The 17,821-nt window shown below is 41.2% G+C and overlaps 1 protein-coding gene across 3 annotated transcripts in view; it reads left to right on the plus strand.

The window, feature by feature from the left end:
* Positions 1–17,821, plus strand: part of SLIT3 (slit guidance ligand 3) — a 494,398-nt gene that overhangs the window by 312,547 nt on the left and 164,030 nt on the right. For all 3 annotated transcript variants that reach the window (XM_071443101.1, XM_071443102.1, XM_071443103.1), the window contains 2 exons: positions 2,864–3,005; positions 17,731–17,802. In XM_071443101.1, coding sequence (XP_071299202.1) covers positions 2,864–3,005; positions 17,731–17,802 — 214 coding nt within the window. The remainder of the gene's footprint in view (positions 1–2,863; positions 3,006–17,730; positions 17,803–17,821) is intronic.

Here is a 17,821-nt window from a genome sequence, read left to right on the forward strand (position 1 = left end):
AGCACACCAGAGATGGAGATGTTAATGGTTGTGTGGAAGATTTGACCTCGTTGCCAACTCTTTATCTCCCAGAGAGCAAGGATTGCTCTGAAGTTTCTTCCAAATTTGATAATTTCTCCCTGTCCCTAAAAGCTTGCAGTAGCTCGTTTGCAGTCACTCATCCTCCGTTTTGCTTTGGCATTGTACCAGAGGGTAGGCAGACAAAGAGAAAGTGTAAATTGGGGGTGATCAGGGCTAAGAAAAAACCTCTTGTGCTTACACAGACACAGCAGAGGGCTGTGTGCATTTTGAGGCAATAAGCTACTTTTGGGAGTAGTCACAATTAAAGTGCTACAGAAACCTTAGACTCCATGAAAGACAAAGCTGGCAGTGCTGTTGTGCAGATTTCTGTTAATTTTGCAGCAATTCTAGTAATTGACAGTGGTGGTATGTGTGCCCTGCATTTCTATGGCCAGAAAACAAACCCAAGAGAGCTGCTTGTCCTGCCTGTTATACATGTACATGTTTAATTAGTGGCATTGGTTTTTCCTCTTTAGTTCAAATAGCTACCACTTAACTTCTTGTTAAATGCATGATCATGTGTTAAGCCAATAAAAAGATTTTGAAACTGGAAAAAAATCAAAGTTCAGGTTACTTGATAAATATGAATTTGTTTCTTTGGACCATATGCGTATGGATTTAGATTTTTATTACATTATTGAATTATTTTTACAGTAGTTTTTAGCCCAATGATTCTTCAGGGTGACACTAAAATGGTCTCTGCCATGAGATGAAAGACTCATGATGGAAATATGATGGAAAACTCCTTGCCTGCAGCTGTCAAGGTGGCTGGAGAGTAGACTATAAATGAGAGGGTATTTTAGCAGAGAGAAAGGGTCATTAGGATCATCTCATGGTGGAAGCAGCTGCCCACTCTCATAAAGAATGTATTTGACCCCTGCCCGTGCACAAATTTCCTGTGAGATCCATTTATTTCCACATGGTCACTACCTCTTAAAGTCTAACTTCTGGATGCCTGGATTGGAGCTCTGAGGTCTGGACTGCCAAAATGCAGCCACTCAGAGCTTTAAATAACATCAATGTTAATTTGTTCATCTATGTTTAAAACTCAGTGCTATGAAACCCAGAGTTTTATTCTGGTGTCCTGACAGAAAGTCAGGTGATCAACCAATAAAAATATTTCCAACCCAGTATTCGAATTTGGCAATGTTTTGCCCACAACTGAAATGGTGATCTTATCCTGAAACTCAACATTATATTTGAATATAAGGCAGTTCTGTTACAAAATAATATTTAAAGAGAATGACAGCATGCTGGAACTTAAGGAAACTCAGACAAATTGAAATTAATTCCCATCAGAGTTCAACACCTTTCTAATGGAAGGAATGATTTCACAGTAATTGTGTTTTGCTTTCCAGGAGGGCTCCCTCTGCATGTGTAAAGTCACCTGCAGAAGTTTTCAGCTGATGTCCTTTCAAACTGTGTCTGCCTTTGAAAATAGTGACCCTGAGAGATGCCACTGGAATCTCTTTGGGATGTTGACTTTTCTGTGCTGCTTACCAGGTTGTGAAAGCAGGGACGTGTGTTGCTTTCTGTACAAGCTGACGCTGCTGTGCAGAGTTAGGAGCTAAGCCAAGCAAGTATGGAGGCATAAATCAAGAGAGGAAATTTATAGGAATGTTGTGTTTTTATAAAATCTCTAATTGTCCTAATGAACGTTGAATTACGAGTTGGTGCAAATATTTTTTTTCTTTTTTTTTAACTTTTTGTCACCTGTAGTTAGAATACATTAAAGTATCTATCATGGGTCTTTTCAAAGACAAAAAACCCCAAGAATGAACAGCTTTGTGAATAGTATTTCCACATTCTTGTATGTATTTGTGTTTTGACAGCTATGATGTGTTTAATTTTCCACCCAAAGGGCCAATCTTTTAGAATTTTTGTCACTTCTTACCAGCCTTACAAACCTTCACATTTAGCCATCTGTATCTCAACATAAAGATACTTGAGGCTTCTTGTGTTCCATGTACTTTGGAAATATGACTCACTATAAATAAACCAATAACTGCTACATCTTGATAACCTCAATTAGCATAGCAAACCCATTTTATCTATGGCTAAATGTATGCATATATCAAAACTTTAAATGTAGGAATCATAACCATTTGAGTAAAATGACATAATTGCTACAGTTTCAAAAAAAATGTAATGACACTTAATTAAGCCTGAATCTAATGAATTGACTAGAATTTGTATAGAGCAATGTCCTCGTGCTACACCTCTGCTCTGTGTGTAGCTTTGTCTCTTTGTGTCTAGCTTAAGCAAGAGTTTGAAAGTTTGAACTTATGTTTTTCTAAATTCTTTTTATGTTTCCATTAACTGCCTTGTCTTATATTGAAAAAAAGCTGGCTTCATATTCCCAGTCTTCACACCATAACAGGTTTCCTTATTTCAAAAGGTTTCCTTATTTCAAAAACATAAGTTGTCTCTGATGAGAGTCTTCTCTCAGTATGTAAAAGTACTCAAGAAGAGTTTGTGTAATGGAAACTTCTGGAGAAAGATAACTTTTGGAAATTTGGAAATGCTACTTGATTCTAAAGCTTAATTTAAAAATCTTTGAATGAATTGATATGGGTGAGCATGAAGGAAGTGTTCATGAGGGGAAGAGATTGATAGAGTGGAGGCTGAGAGGAATAAGAACACACTTTGCATGTTTTCTCTACAGTTGATTTGTAGAATATTATATTCACCTGCAAATAAATTATTACTCTGTATAGTAAGAGGATCTGCAAAGCCCATAGCATTTTGTTGTTAAAGGCTCACAACCGTTTTTTAAAGCATGGAATGTGTTCCTTGTGTGCAGGCCCCCAGTCCGAGCCGCCGTCGTGCAGCGCCAGCTCCGTCTCCTGCCCCTCTGCCTGCACCTGCAGCAACAACGTGGTGGACTGCAGGGGCAGGGGCCTGACAGAGATCCCAGCCAACCTCCCCGAGGACATCTGGGAAATGTAAGTGCCAGTCTCGTGCACAAATCTTTTCCATTTCTCTCCGTTTTTATCCCATGTCACGGCCTCCTGCGTGGAAGAAAGAAAGGGGTATGTTTTAAAAGCTGTTTTAAGTAGTTGTCAGCTTGTTCTCAAGTCAGTTGTCAGTAGTTGTCCTCTCTGGTTTGTTCTTTTGATCTAAGGGCTAAAACCATTTTTAAATGTAAATTAAGATAGTTTGGTACTGTCCTACCTGAAAGCAAGGTAAAGTTCTTGGGGCCTTAAGTTCAGATTGTGTTTACATTTCACAAACCCAGAACTGCAGTTCTATAGTCAGTAAATGAAAATACACAGTCCTTTCTTATTTCTAGTCAGTGATTTCCCCATGAGATGGAGGGACATCTTTTTAGCTTGACAGGTGCATTTATAATGAATTAGAACATCAGAGCACATTGTCTGCTGATTTTACCTTCTGTATCTTGTCTTCCACATTGTTATTTCTAGTTCTTTAACAGTTTTGTGACTTGTGTTGTGGAATCAGATGCTTGTTTTATAGACTTGTTTGCCTTTACTACCTCTAGGAATTGGAACCATCTATTTCTGTGTCCATGACTTCATACTACTGTGGGCCTGAAATACTTTTACATTAAACCATTTTACTTGTGGTTAGTCCACAGGGAATGCAGATCAATTCTTTTCCTATTTAGGTTCTTGTCATACTGAGTTTTCTGACATCCAGCCAGTTTTTACAGTCTACACAGTATAAATTCAAATATTTGCATGTTCACTGGACTTATCCACTTCTTGTTGCTGTAGAAATACTGGTACACAGCAAAATTTACCATGATAAAGCATAAATTCGTAAGATTGTGGAGTGTTCTGGGTTGGAAGCAATCCTACCAGATTTGGGCAGGGTCATCTTCCACTATCCCAACTTGCTCCAAATTCCATCCAACCTGGCCTTGGACACTTCCAGGGATGGGGCAGCCACAATTTCTCTGGGCAGCCCGTGCCAGGGCCTCACCACCCTCACAGGGAAGAATCTCTTCCCAATATCCCATCCAACCCTGCCCTCTGTCAGTTTTAAGTCATTCCCCCTTGTCCTGTCACTCCAGGCCCTTGTCCAAAGTCCCTCTCCAGCTCTCCTGGAGCCCCTTTTGGAAAAGGTTTTAAGGTTTTCCCAGAGCCTTCTGTTCCCCCCAGCTCTCCCAGCCTTTCTCAGTAGCAGAGGGGCTCCAGCCCTCTCATTGTCTGTGTGTCCTTCTAATGCTCTGGGCATAAGAACCCCAAGGAACATTGAATTCAACTTGTTCTTGTATTTCCCCCTAACTCAGTATTCTCTTGTAAGCCAAATTGCTCTGGTAAGAACACTTGACTTACAAACTGTTCTACAAAAATGAAACACACAGCTGTTGCTCTAACACAGTTATTAAAGGTGACCTACATTTCACTCTGTTTCAGTATTAATTAAAGATCTTTTATTCAGCCTTCCTACCTTTCTTCATTAGCATGGGTAGGCAGAACCTTCTCTGACAAAGCTGCCAAAAAGTCCTAAGACTCTTTTGTTGATAAAAACCCATCACAAACCAGGAAACTCACTTGTCATGGGACATCAAACAAGCATCGTGTGGTGCTAATTTTCCCTCTCCTGCATATGAATTAGAAGTCTGTTGTGTTACTCTATTACTCCTCGAGGTGAAGGACTTCATTGCAAGAATGTTTGCTACTAAGTAAGCAATTTAGGAAAGCTAGAAATCTGTACCCCAGACTTGCTTTTTCATAATTTCATAAAATAGGTAGCAAGAATGTAGAGAATGCAATTTGGTTTTTTATGAAGCTTCTTGTTTAGGTGGGAGCTGACAGCAGCAACCAAATTGACTGAGGAAAAATGAGTTATGAGAAATTGAAGCTGAGGAATACAGACTGTGTGCTGAGTGTTACAAAAGAGTCTCTGCTTACAAAGTGGGTTTTGCTTTTCAGAGGAGAAATGAAGAGTTTGTGCCGTAGAGAAGCACGTGAGAATAAACAGAAAAGTTTTGCATGACTACTTGGGTGAAAACAAAAGTCATTAAGCACCTGGAGGCATTTAATGGAAAGAAATACTGAAATGCAGGTGTGGTGGTTTGCTGGAACATGAACAAAACAGTCATTCCCTATATTGGGACAGCATCTACAGTAAAAGGAGAGCTTGCAGTTATTTAGAAAGGGTGAGAGAAAATGCATGCAAGGTAAATAGGGAACACAGTGGGAGTGCAGAATGGGCTTGATGCTGGAGAGGTGTAGGGAAGGAGGGATGGCCAACAGACAGGAGACAAAGCCTCCAGAGAATCTGTTTTTCTGCTCAGACTCCATCAAAACCCTGCAGCCAGTGCCTGTCAAACAGAATGCCAGCTCAGCCAGCAGAGCCAGGGGAGAGCAGAGCCCTGGAACCACACGGCTTGGGCTGCTCTGGGCTCAGGACATGGGCTGCACAGATCCTTTCTCAGTCATTAGAGATTCCCTGGCATCACTCAGCCCAAGGACAGCTTTCCTGCCCGTGCAGATGGGGGCACAGGGGCTGAGGGCACTGCCAGCCCTGGCTGCAGGGTTTCAAACAGAATTTGCTTTCACGAGCTGCCTGCCACGTTTGTTTGATGCCTGCCAGTCATGGGCAGGAGCAGTAACCCCCTCTTGATCTTTTTCCACCTCACAACACTCTTCCTCTGCCCCTGCTTTAGAAGGAAGTTTTCATGCTGTTTGTCTGCCTCAGACTGATGCACTCATTTTTTATTTATCACTGCAAGCAAGGCTGTGTTTTAGGATGTGAATTCCGGGCAGGTCTTGTCTGAGGATGTTGTACACCTTAAAACAGTGGTGCAGGGACTTCCACTTGTGCCTTTGTGTTTGCTAACAGTTGGTACAAGACTTTGCAGAGTGAAAGCAGGGCACAGCTCCCCAGAGGCAGCACACAGCCCCCTCCTGCTGCCAGGGAGTGCTCATGCCTGGAGGAGGCAGATGCTGGAGCAGCAACCACTGGCACTGGGTGCTGCTTCTCTGAAGGATCTTCCTGAAAAGAGGGAATTAATTATTTGATAAATCTAGAGGCTGGATTGTGGTTGGGATGCTTGAGAGAATGTAAACAAGCTGAGCCCAGTACAGAAAGTGATGGGAAAAGAAGGGTGAACTGAAATGAGGAAACAACCAAACATGAGGAGAAGAATTGGGAACAAAGGAAATCGAGACAGGGTGAGCAAAGTGCTGTGAGTCTGAGAAAGTGGGGAATATTTGGTGAAAAGGCCTGAGATTGGTGCCAGTGGACAGCAGCTGTGTAGGGTGGCAGGAGAGCTGGGACACTGGGGCAGGACAGAGGGACACAGGGACAGGTGGAGCACATTTACCTTGGAGAGCCTTCCTGCCTCCTCACCATGGACTTGGGAAACCCAACAACAATTTGAGTGTCTGTCCCTGGGCATTAGGGACTGTCTAGGCACAGATTAACTCTTAAACTACACAGGGAGCTCCTGTTTGCACTGCTGCTATTCCAGTTACAGAGCACTACAGGGATCTCGGACTCACACTTCTGTTACATTCGAGTTTCCTTGTGATGGAATCAGTAATTTCAGCTTTTGGGTTTGAGGCCACTGAATTAAATGTTTGGGGTTTTTCTTAAAGTAAAAAGAAATAAACTGGAAAATGCTAGAAAATACCAAAGTTAATATTTGTAGCTGCAGTTGTCATTTGAAGCTTTTGTGTAGATTTGTGGTGGTATTCACTTCAACAGCAGCACAGTCTCATGCTGCTGTTGACAGCTTGGATTAATTTCTTGTTGCCTAGGGATGCATCAGGGATGTGTAGGGAGGGAGCCTGTGTGTATAGATAGGGTTTGTTCACTTGTTGCAGAAACAGGAAAACTGTAAAATGGGGACTGTGGGGAAGATAATCTCATGAATGCTCTTCAGAGAATTGGGTTGTGCCTCTTCTTGCCAGTGGTTTTATTAATTGATTCTGGGCAAGTGACTTGCACAAACTTTCCTTGGGTGGTCACTGGTGATGTAATCTCAGTTCTGGCTGATTCAGCTGAGACATTCAGCACTGTTGAGGACTCCCAGCTGCAGCAAAAGTCAACAGGCACCGTGCTTTGAACACTTTGTGCTGTGCAGTGTTAATTACTCTGAAAAGCCAAGTCTCAGTCATCTGCAGACTTACAAATCAAACTCCAGAATGTAAAGTATATCCTTAAATCCTGAAACAGATCTGAGATCTGTTCACATCAAGTTTGCTTCACCATTGTCATTTACCTGTACCATACCCTGTGTCTGGTGAGATGAAGAGAAATAGAATTGAATGAGCCAAGATAAAGCTGGGTAGGATGTACCTGACTCAAAAACAATCACAAACCATTTGTTTAAATGCTGCTGCAATTGCTCCAGACAGTAAGGAGGCTGCCAGTCCCTGAAGGAAGAGTGCAGTTTAGGCACCCTGTCTGCTGAGATAATAACCACAGCTTCCTCTGGCAGCTGGGCACAGCAAACAGGCATGGAAGCCCTTCCACCAGCTCCTAGGCTTGGCCTAAGGTTCGTTTTAGTCACTTGTTCTACATGGGTTTAGTTTAGCATTTCCACTTCTGATAGCTGAACGGGTGGCTGATGTTTTTGTAGGTATAAGTAGCACATGATTTTGGTGCAGAATTTCTACTCTTAAGAAAAATTCTAGAGTTGGAGCACAGGAAAAATGAAATGTTGGTTTTCTCCCAGTTCTGGCAAAATGAGCACAAACCTAATTTTCTGCAAGATGATCACTTTGTAATGTAATGTTCTACTTGTTCTACCTTTAATGAATGGTTTCCTGACAAATTTCATGTCCTGAGGGTCCCAGTGTGCTGGGCAGTGTTGCAGGCCTGGAGGCAGACAGGTTTGCTGTGTTTGGTGTTTCAGGAATTGTCTCTGGAAGAAATTGCCTTCTCTGTTCTTCAATACCTGCAGGAATGTGCATTTCAGGCCAGCTAGGGCTTAGCAGGGAATCTTTAGGAAGCTTTTGTGATTTGAAGAGGGTGATGAACAATTTCTGGGTGTTTAAGTTACTGGCGTATTCAAAATTAATTTTCCTCCAACTAGAATGAAGTCAGAAAAGCTATTATAGAAAGATTGAGCACCAGTAACTATTCATTGTAATAAGAATAATTTTTTGTTATATGAATTATAAATTAACTACACGACAGCATTTTCATGTTTATTAACAATTGGCTTTGAAGTTCTCGGTTTCATAAAGGCAAGAAGTTTTATCAGGAATATAAATGTAAAGAAACTATAAACTTCATGGAAAAAGGAATGACAATTTTTAATTTAACATTGTTCTTCCTCCTGAAAGAAAATTATAATAATTTTCCCAGGCTTCCAGTAAATAGTGCAGCTGAAGCCAGCAGAGTATTTTTGAACTTGCAGTAAATGCTCCATAATTGCCTCTGGTGGCAAGTTCTCTGCCTGGGGAACCAGGTTGGCTCCTGTAGTTGAATCCTGTAATATGATTTTCATTCACTGCTGTAAATTGGCTCTGGACAGCTTCTCATGTCTAACCTGACTGCTTTGTTCTGGATCTCACCAGTCAAACTGTGTCTTGCATTCCACAGAAGTTTATTTTGTCAGGCCAAAAAGATGTATAAAATTTTTTGTTGAGTTCAAAACACAAAAATAATAAAGAAATCATAAATATTTTAGATTGATAGTCAGTGAAGAAAATAAAAATACATGGAAAATGTTAAGAATAAAAGTGTTTTCTGTGCTGAGACAAATTAAGGAAAACAGAAAGCTGCATTTCACAGTTTTAGAAACAAGCAGAAACAGCAGGGAGTTTCTGCTGCAAGATCAAGGCAGATTTATTTCTTACATCTTTACTTTTCTTTCTGAAGTTGTGTAACTAATGTCATCTGCAGGCACAGGAAGGTGGGCTTGTTTTGATAAATTTCTAGGTTTCATACACATGGTAATTTTCATTTCAGCCATATCAATTTTTACCTTCTTCGCTGCTTTTTATAACTGGGAGATTTCTTTTAGAAAAAAAGTTATGTTCAGGTTAATTTACTCAGGCAAGCTGTGTAGAATTAAACTTAAAAGGTTTGTAGATTTGAGATTGTTTTGGTTTTAGTTTGGTTTAGGATTTTTTGGGTTTGTATGTGTATGTCTATTCTCTTTTTCCCAGAGATATCACTTCAGTCCAGTATAAACACAAATTGATAATTACTAATAAAAATGAATGGTATAACCAAAAAGGCATATATATTTAATCTAATATAAATTTCAACACAAAGCTCCTGTGTTGCCAAGCAAAACAAAGAGAATGCAATATATAATGAGCATATACATTCTTAAAGCTGATTATGAAGAGGAAAAGCAATTACAGAAAATAAAATAGAAAGCATAAAATCACAACTTTGACATAAAATATACTAATCAGATTTTTTACTGTTTGAAATACAAATTGTCTTTGGCTAGCACATGTTCTGTTTATTTTGCTTAAAAAGACTGTGAAAATAAGAAAGGATTTGAGGAATGTCTATTGTCAAATAACAGAATCTGTTGAGACAATATTACAGGTGGCAGAATTTCAACTACCAAACAGCTACTTAATTTTCCTGCTAATTTCTGGTGTTCTGCCTTTTCCTTGTCAGTATTGTAAATGTGCAGTAAAAACAGATGTACAGAATGTACACAGCTCCTAACAGTAAGTTAGATTAGAGATTAAAAAATAACTTTTTGGTTTTTTCTGTCAGCTTACTTCCATTTTCACTAAAAGAAGAGTTTTGTGTTACAACTTGACCAAAAAAAATGCAAATCAGCTTGAAATTCTCAGATCCCTGAGCATTGTGAGAAAACCTGGGGAGTGATCAGGGCTGGAAGTTTCTTGAAATAATTGGAAGTCAATAGAGGGTGGTCAGGACTGACCTCCTCAACCAGTAATTAAACAACAATGTGATGTGTTCAGGGGTTAGTCTGTCTGGGACCTCACAGAGCTTCTCAGTGCAGCAAATCTTCTGGGTCTGGCTTGTTAAAACCTGTCCTACAGGTTTATATTTATCAGGTTCAACCATTGGGGAATGATTGCTTTCACACAGGTGCTAGAGAAACTCTGTCTCCCTTCAGAATAACAAAACCAACCTCAAAACAGCCCCCCTAAAAAAAAATTCCAAGAAAATATCAGTGAAAAGTGCTCAGAGCAGATGCTGGGCTGGAAGTGAATACCAGAACTGTGCAGCACCCTGGGGATGGTCTCTTGGGAGCCTTCTGAACCCAAATCCCTGGGTCTGAGCTGCAGTCCCTGGGTGCCAGGTATGGGATCCATGTCCCTGCTGGTCACTACCCCACAGCATCTCAGAAACACCAACACTGAACCCATCTCAGAAACACCAACACTGAGCCCAGCTCAGAAACACCAACTCTGAACCCAGCTCAGAAACACCAACTCTGAACCCATCTCAGAAACACCAACACTGAACCCAGCTCAGAAACACCAACTCTGAACCCAGCTCAGAAACACCAACACTGAGCCCATCTCAGAAACACCAACTCTGAACCCATGTCAGAAACACCAACACTGAGCCCAGCTCAGAAACACCAACACTGAGCCCAGCTCAGAAACACCAACACTGAGCCCAGCTCAGAAACACCAACACTGAGCCCAGCTCAGAAACACCAACTCTGAACCCAGCTCAGAAACACCAACTCTGAACCCATGTCAGAAACACCAACACTGAGCCCAGCTCAGAAACACCAACACTGAGCCCAGCTCAGAAACACCAACACTGAGCCCATCTCAGAAACACCAACTCTGAACCCAGCTCAGAAACACCAACATGAACCCAGCTCAGAAACACCAACATGAACCCAGCTCAGAAACACCAACTCTGAGCCCATCTCAGAAACACCAACTCTGAACCCAGCTCAGAAACACCAACTCTGAACTTATGGGCTGCTTCAATGAGGGATGGAATTACCAGCAGGGACCTGGAAACTGCCAGATCTCTCCAGCCTAAGGACTCTGCTTCCTGCATTTGTGTTCACAGCCACTGTCCTGCACAGAGGGGAAATTCTTCCTGCAAACCCTGATCCCAAGTCCACATGCCCCAGTAGAGTCAGCTGAGATGGGAAGTTGCCTGTCTAGTCTAGAATCATCTGGAAATGCCTCTGTCTAGTCTAGACTCAGAGCATTATTTTGTATTCTACCCCCAAAACAGCTTCTGATTTACCCTGAACACCCTCACAGGTGATGGCTCAGGGGAGCTCACCTGGACTCTGACATCTGGGCACAACCCAGCACCATTTCTCTAGGTGTGGGAGCAGCTCAGGGGGAGCCTGCACCCTCAGCCAGGGATAAAGAAAGGAAAATATATGAATGAGACTGGCAGGGACATTACAATGATGAGCTGTGTACATTCTGATGAGAGCGGCCAAAATTTCCCACCAAAAATGTGGAGTGTCACAGTGGTAGAGGGAGACGGTTTGAGGTTTGGCAGAACAATGCTTCATCCCGGTGTTAATGTGGTTAGAGAGACGTTGGTGTTTGTCAAAAGATGTTTTGTGAAATACCAGTCTGTGGATTTCTCTGGTGCCCTGATTGTCTGTGCTATATTTAATGCAAAATTAACATGCTACAACAGAGGGGATGGATTTCTAATGTGGCTGCCATCACAAATTCAGTGGTTACCAGTGATGCCTGATCAACTGCTCAGCTACACAGCTGAAACTAAATTCACTACAGTGTGTCAGCAGATCCAATGTCACCAGCACTGCTTTTAGAATAACACCATGGTATCAGGAACATGTCAAAACATCTGTTTTCATTCTGAAAGATATCTTTTGGTGAGCAGAATTACCTATGTAACTTCCTAGGTAGATTTATGTTGACAAGTCACTTCACTGTGGATGGGATTTTGTCTTTTGAAGATCTGCCCTGGGGTGAGTTGTTAGGAAGCAGCCCTGTCTAAAACTACAGCAGGAGCTCGACAGCTAGACCTGAACATCAACAGCAAAGGGAATATGAAGGGAAACTCCAGTTGTCACCTCTATTATTGCAGGTGCAGGTTACTGGCTCTCAGCTCTCCATTTCCTAAGGCAGACTCCATAAGAAGCATTTATAATGTGTATTATTAATTTTATTTGGGAGTCATTCAGGTGCTGTGATGAAAGGCAGCAGTATAAAAATCTTGGAGGACCCAGTTTGTTTAGGGGTTTTATAGTGGTGGTAGAGTCTGGCTGGGCTGCAGGGTGAAGGCTTCAACTGTTAAAACAAGCAGTGAGCACAGACATCTACAATCCTCCATGTCCTGCCATCCCAAAGCACTTTGTTTTCTACAAAACTTTTTTTTTTTGCACAAAAGCTGTTCCCTGGGATATCAGGCCATGAGCACTTTCTGAAGCAGCAGGACTGCAGGTTTGGGCCTTGCACTGTGGCTGTTTCAGGTTGTGCTGCTGGATGAGCTACAAGTCCTGACTGTGACTGCAGGGCAGGATTCATCCCTTCGCTCCCATCCAGGGCTGTCCTGGGTAAATATTCACTGGAGACACCCAAACCTGCTGTGTATGCTGGGAGTAAAGATTGTGTGTCAGATGAAGAGGCAAAGAAAGGTGTCAGGGCAGGGGTCAGATCCAGCTCATATCTGCAATAAGAAGACCATGTATGATGGTGATTTATTTAGTATGATTTATTCACCTTGAATACTAAAAATACACCTGTAGACTTTTCCTCATCAGAGACTAAAATGCACAGTAATATATGAGAGCCTAAATTATCAGATAAATGTTGGAATAATGGTCCAAGTAGCTTTTTATAATCCAGTTGCTTCAGTCCCTGGCTTGATTGTTGTGTTCCCTAGAAATTTCCTCCTTCCTAACCCAAACTGTTCTCCCCATCCCTGGCTTCTGTCATGTCACAGACACATTTTATGTAAAATCCTTTCCTTAGATTTTTTTTCTCCTGAGAAGCTGAGAGGCCTCAGGTACAAAATGTAACCAATGGTTATCTGCTGCTGTGGAATGCAACAGGTGCATCTGGGATTGGGCTCATGTGGTTGTTTCTAATTAATGGCCAATCACAGTCCAGCTGTCCGGACTGTCTCGGTCAGTCACAAGCCTTTGTTATCATTTCATTCCTTTTCTATTCTTAGCTAGCCTTCTGATGAAATCCTTTCTTCTATTCTTTTAGTATAGTTTTAATATCATATATATCATAAAATAATAAATCAGCCTTCTGAAACACAGAGTCAACATTCTCATCTCTTCCCTCATCCTCAGACCCCTGTGAACACCATCACATCACCATGGTTGATGTCAATGCTCCTTCCTTCCCCAGTTCCCTGCAAACCCCTGCTTACAGGGAGGAGGAAAACCAGGATTTTGCCCTTCCCAGCACTCCTCACACAGGCTGTGTGTCCTGCCAGTGCCACAGGTGTGTTTCCCTCCCTTGGAGGTGGCTTTGGCTCGGGGCTGTTTGTTCCTGGCAGGCTGAGCCGTGGCAGCCCAGCAGAGCCCAGGAAGAACCTGGCTCATCCCCTCTGTGTCCCAGCAGGGCCCCAGTGCCTGCCCCATGCCCAGGGACACTGGTGACACAGCTCCTGGCACTGTTAATAGAGCGTGCCTGTCTCATTTGTAGGCTCTATTCATCTGACAGCTGAGAATTATCAGTACTGATGCTTCCCTCCCTCTCTTTTTCTCCAAGGTGGTGATTTGTCTATGTTATGGGTAGGTAAGCTTGACAAAACATTGCACATTAGCAGCTGAGACAGTGTTTGAAATGGGAAAATTGCTAGCAAACTGCTCCATTAGAGAGCCAAATAACAAATTCTTTCTTTCCCTCAATGAAAGGGAGATAGTTAAAGCCCAAATTAATACGTCTGTCTCCCCAGCTCTGCAGGGGGAATCACTCTTCAAGACGAATGGCTTCATCATCCTGAGTGTGAGCTGGCTCTGCTAAGTCCCCGTTAGGCAGAGTTTTTTATCCTTTTGTGTTTTGCCATCCTGGGCATGAGCAATGCAGGCACCACAGGAGGAGGTGATGAAAAGATTTGCACCTCAGTGAACTTTGAGATGGATTAGCATGGGAATTTGAGTGCTTGTTCTTTACCCTGGGATAGTTTTTCATCTTTAGCCGCATGGTTTCCCCGGGTTTGTTTTGTTCTGGTTTTTTTCTCTGATGTGTTTACTTTTTGCTCTCATTGCTGCAAAGTCATTTAAAACAAAAAGTAGGAAGAAGGAGGACTTTATCCTGTCTAGCATCATGTTATTACAAGAAAAAATGGATCTGAATCCAGTGGGCCCTCATACTTTCCAATCTCTGCTGATATATTAGAGAAGAGAAAGGAAATTGTTCCTGTCCTTTGATGTTGTTGTCAAAGCCTCTAAAATAAAGCTGGGAGAGGCAGACAGAGCATTGCTGTGTGTGGGGAGGGGGAGATGTGCCTCACTTCATCTCAGCACTCAGCACAGCCACAGGGCCAACAGAGGAGCAACAAAAACCTCTGGGAGCTTGAACAGGACCAGTTCCCTTTATCAGTTTTGGAAATTCTGCTTGGCAAGTCTCTTAAATAGATCTGAATATGAAATATCACGGGAGAATCAAGAAAAAATTTATTGAGTTGTAAGAAACCTTTAATGGGAGGGGAGGTAGTCATTTGAATTATCAAAATTTAGCTTTTTAGGACTGTGTGTCCTGTACAGATTTCTCAAATGTAAAATTATTTTACATATATTCTATGCAAATTTTATAGTATTTTATATATATTTTATTATTATTTTATATATTTATATATAATATTTTTATATTATTATTTTATATATATTATTTTATTTATATTCTGGTAATACCCCCCAAAAATGAACTCCCAGATGTTGCTTTGCACTAGCATAGATGGTTTTATAGTGTATGACAGCACTCCATAGTATAGGGATACACCATAAAAACCACAGTTTTCCAAAGGTCATGTTCTAGGTAACCTAGGTATTCTTCTCAGAAATAAAATGTGGCTGTAAAATTTACACTTTCACACTTTTTGGGGCAAAAAAAGCCAATATTAGGTAAGAATACAGTTTTTCACTTTATTTCAAAGATGGCATCTCTAGCAGTTTCCCATTGTAGGGTTTCTAATTAGGCCTTCATCACCCTGAAATTTCCAGCTCCCCTCCTGGCAGAACCTGGAATGTCTCGAGATTTTTAATTGTCTGCTGTCCTCAACATGTCATGTATGAGCTAAATGAGGTGAAAGAGTAAAGTATTAACACAAACAAGGTGTTTCCTGTCATTTTACTTGTGAAACTGCTTTGTGTTTTTCAGGCTAGGTCTGCCATTCTATAACATCCATTTGTGTAAAAAATAAATAGAAGTCAGGTCAGAACTTCATTCTGTCAAAGCACAGCTTATTTAATGCAGCCTGGACTTGGTGCCCTGCTTTGTGCCCAGGTTGGAGCCCACCTGCCCACACACCCTGATGGGGGCCCGTGGTGCTGCTCTGGTGCCATCTGCAAGGTGCAATGCCCTGAGCAGAATGTGCCATGAGATTCTTTAGTCCTTCATTTGCAGAGGGTTTGGTGGAATAAAGCAATGTCAGGTGCTGTGGTGGGAATGCAGCAGCAGATGACAAGAGCCTTGTCCATCTATTGCTGTACAGGCCATCTGCTGCAGATTTTGTAGGAAAGGGTGAAGAGTTCATTAGGTAGCTTCAGAATGCAACTCTCAAATAACTCCTGTTTCTGTCTTCCTCTCCACTTTTCCTAGAAATTTATTTTTATTTTCTTATTTATTTATTTATTTTCTTTCTTTTTTTTAATTTCTTTTTTTTTTTTTTTTAATTACGTGGGACCTATGGCTAACTATTCCAATTTTGGATATTTTTTTCACCCTCTCTTGGGTGAAAACTCTGTGTGTATTTCCACCCTTGAGTCACTAAAATTGCCTAGGAATTTTGCTGGTGAAGAGCCCCACGTTCCCCCCATCCCTGTGTCTGGGTTTCCCTGTAGGGGCTGCGTGCTGCCCTGGTGTGCAGGGTGGCTGAGCCCCCAGTTTCCATCGCCAGGGCCAGGAAATCGGGCAGGCATGACCCTCTTTTGTTCCTAGAAGTGCCTGCACAGAAACACTTGGGAGGAGTTGAACACCCGGCTGGCAAGCTGACAAAAAGCCTTTATGGGAAGAGTGTGTGCTGCTAATTCTGGTGACAAACACCCAACAATAGTGGCGTGCTGGAGCTCACAGCAATTTGCATTTCACTGTGGACTTGCCAGAAATGAAATGTGTTATATTTAGACCAACTGGAAGGGAAATCTCAGACACTAATTCAGATCACAAAACGAGGAATAGAATTAACTCTGATCACAACCTTTAAAAAATAGATGGCTACAGATATAAAAGAAGGCGAGCACATTGGCTGTACAAGCTGACTGTGCAAATATCAAAATATTTGTACTTAAATAGCTTCTTAGAGCATAAATGAGCTGGCAAATTATCTTATTTTCAAGGGGATTCTTTTCTTTTGCTTATGAAAGCACAGATCACCAGAGGGATAGAGAGCTTACACATTTTCTCTCTACTGTACCCTAGTACTGTGCAAACCTTGATTTACTTCTCCCTTCTCCCATTTCACTTTATTGTCATTCCTGGCTTTAAAGGTTTTTTTCTCCCATCTGCATTGCTGCAGCAACTTGAAATGACTGGAGTGCCTCATTCCATCATTCCAATCTGTTTTTGTATTTCAATTCTAAGCCATTTTCAACCACAGATTTTTTACTATTTAAACTTATTAGGACACTTCAGGGAAAAAAAAAGACACAACATTTCAATAATAAATAAGAGCAAGGTGAAACCACATTTTGGTCTCAGTCCCAGCTCAGTAGAAATTTAGCTACTATGGTGAGTGGAATTTGTTTTTTGAGGATCCACTTTTACATTTCTAATGGAGATGAATATTTGAAGTTCATCTGAGGAGAAGCCATTCCTTTTAGCAGGAATTCAGGGAACTTGCTGACAAATACTTGAAAGTACTGTGGGGAAGGAACAGAAATTAATCTCAGTGGTTTCTGTAGGCGGTGTCTTAAAGCTGCTTACATTTTATGTTAGTGATACATGCATTTATAGTACTTCATAAAGAACACTTCTTTCAAGTCAAATACTAGAAATGAAAACAGCAGACTTTTTATGTACTCTGGACCATATTTTAGAAAAACTTAAGTATTTGGTAGTTGGAATAGGAAGATGCAGTTCTCTTTTTTTACCCTTATAACATAAAATGCTCCCTACCCTCTTAAAAATATGAATCCACCTAGCAGTGAATTCACTTTGGTTTCTAGCATGTTCCCAGGTTGTTGCTCCTGAATTGGTCTGGTTGTGTTATTAATCTGTTTGCTAAGCTGTCACAGCCTAACCTAGCTGTCAGTTTAAACAGTTACATTCTATTTACAACAGCTGGTCAAGGAAAGCATCTGTATTTTCTATTTTCTACCTTAACTTTAAAATGTGCCTACTATTATTAATTCATTCCATGAGCCTTAAAAATCCAGTTTCCTTAGCTTGTGGCATTTCTTCTAGACCAATTTAGCAATCAGAGAGATTATTTTATTTTTCTAAGTCATTTTCTCAATATTTTTTCTATTTAGTGGACTTAAAAATAAAAATATGTTTTGCATAAGACCCTGTAAAATTGCTTTATATTTATATAAACTGTGCTGTCATAATTAATGTGATTCCTGTCCTGTAGCTGTGTAGTTAACATGTATATTGCTTTGTTTGTTTTCAGACGTTTGGAACAAAACCTCATCAAAATCATTCCCCCTGGAGCTTTCACCCAGTACAAGAAGCTGAAGAGAATGTAAGTTTTAATAAGACCA

This window comes from Agelaius tricolor, unplaced genomic scaffold, assembly GCF_023055355.1.
Source record: "Agelaius tricolor isolate 1412-34295 unplaced genomic scaffold, bAgeTri1.0.p SCAF_18, whole genome shotgun sequence".
Taxonomy (NCBI): Eukaryota; Metazoa; Chordata; class Aves; order Passeriformes; family Icteridae; genus Agelaius; species Agelaius tricolor.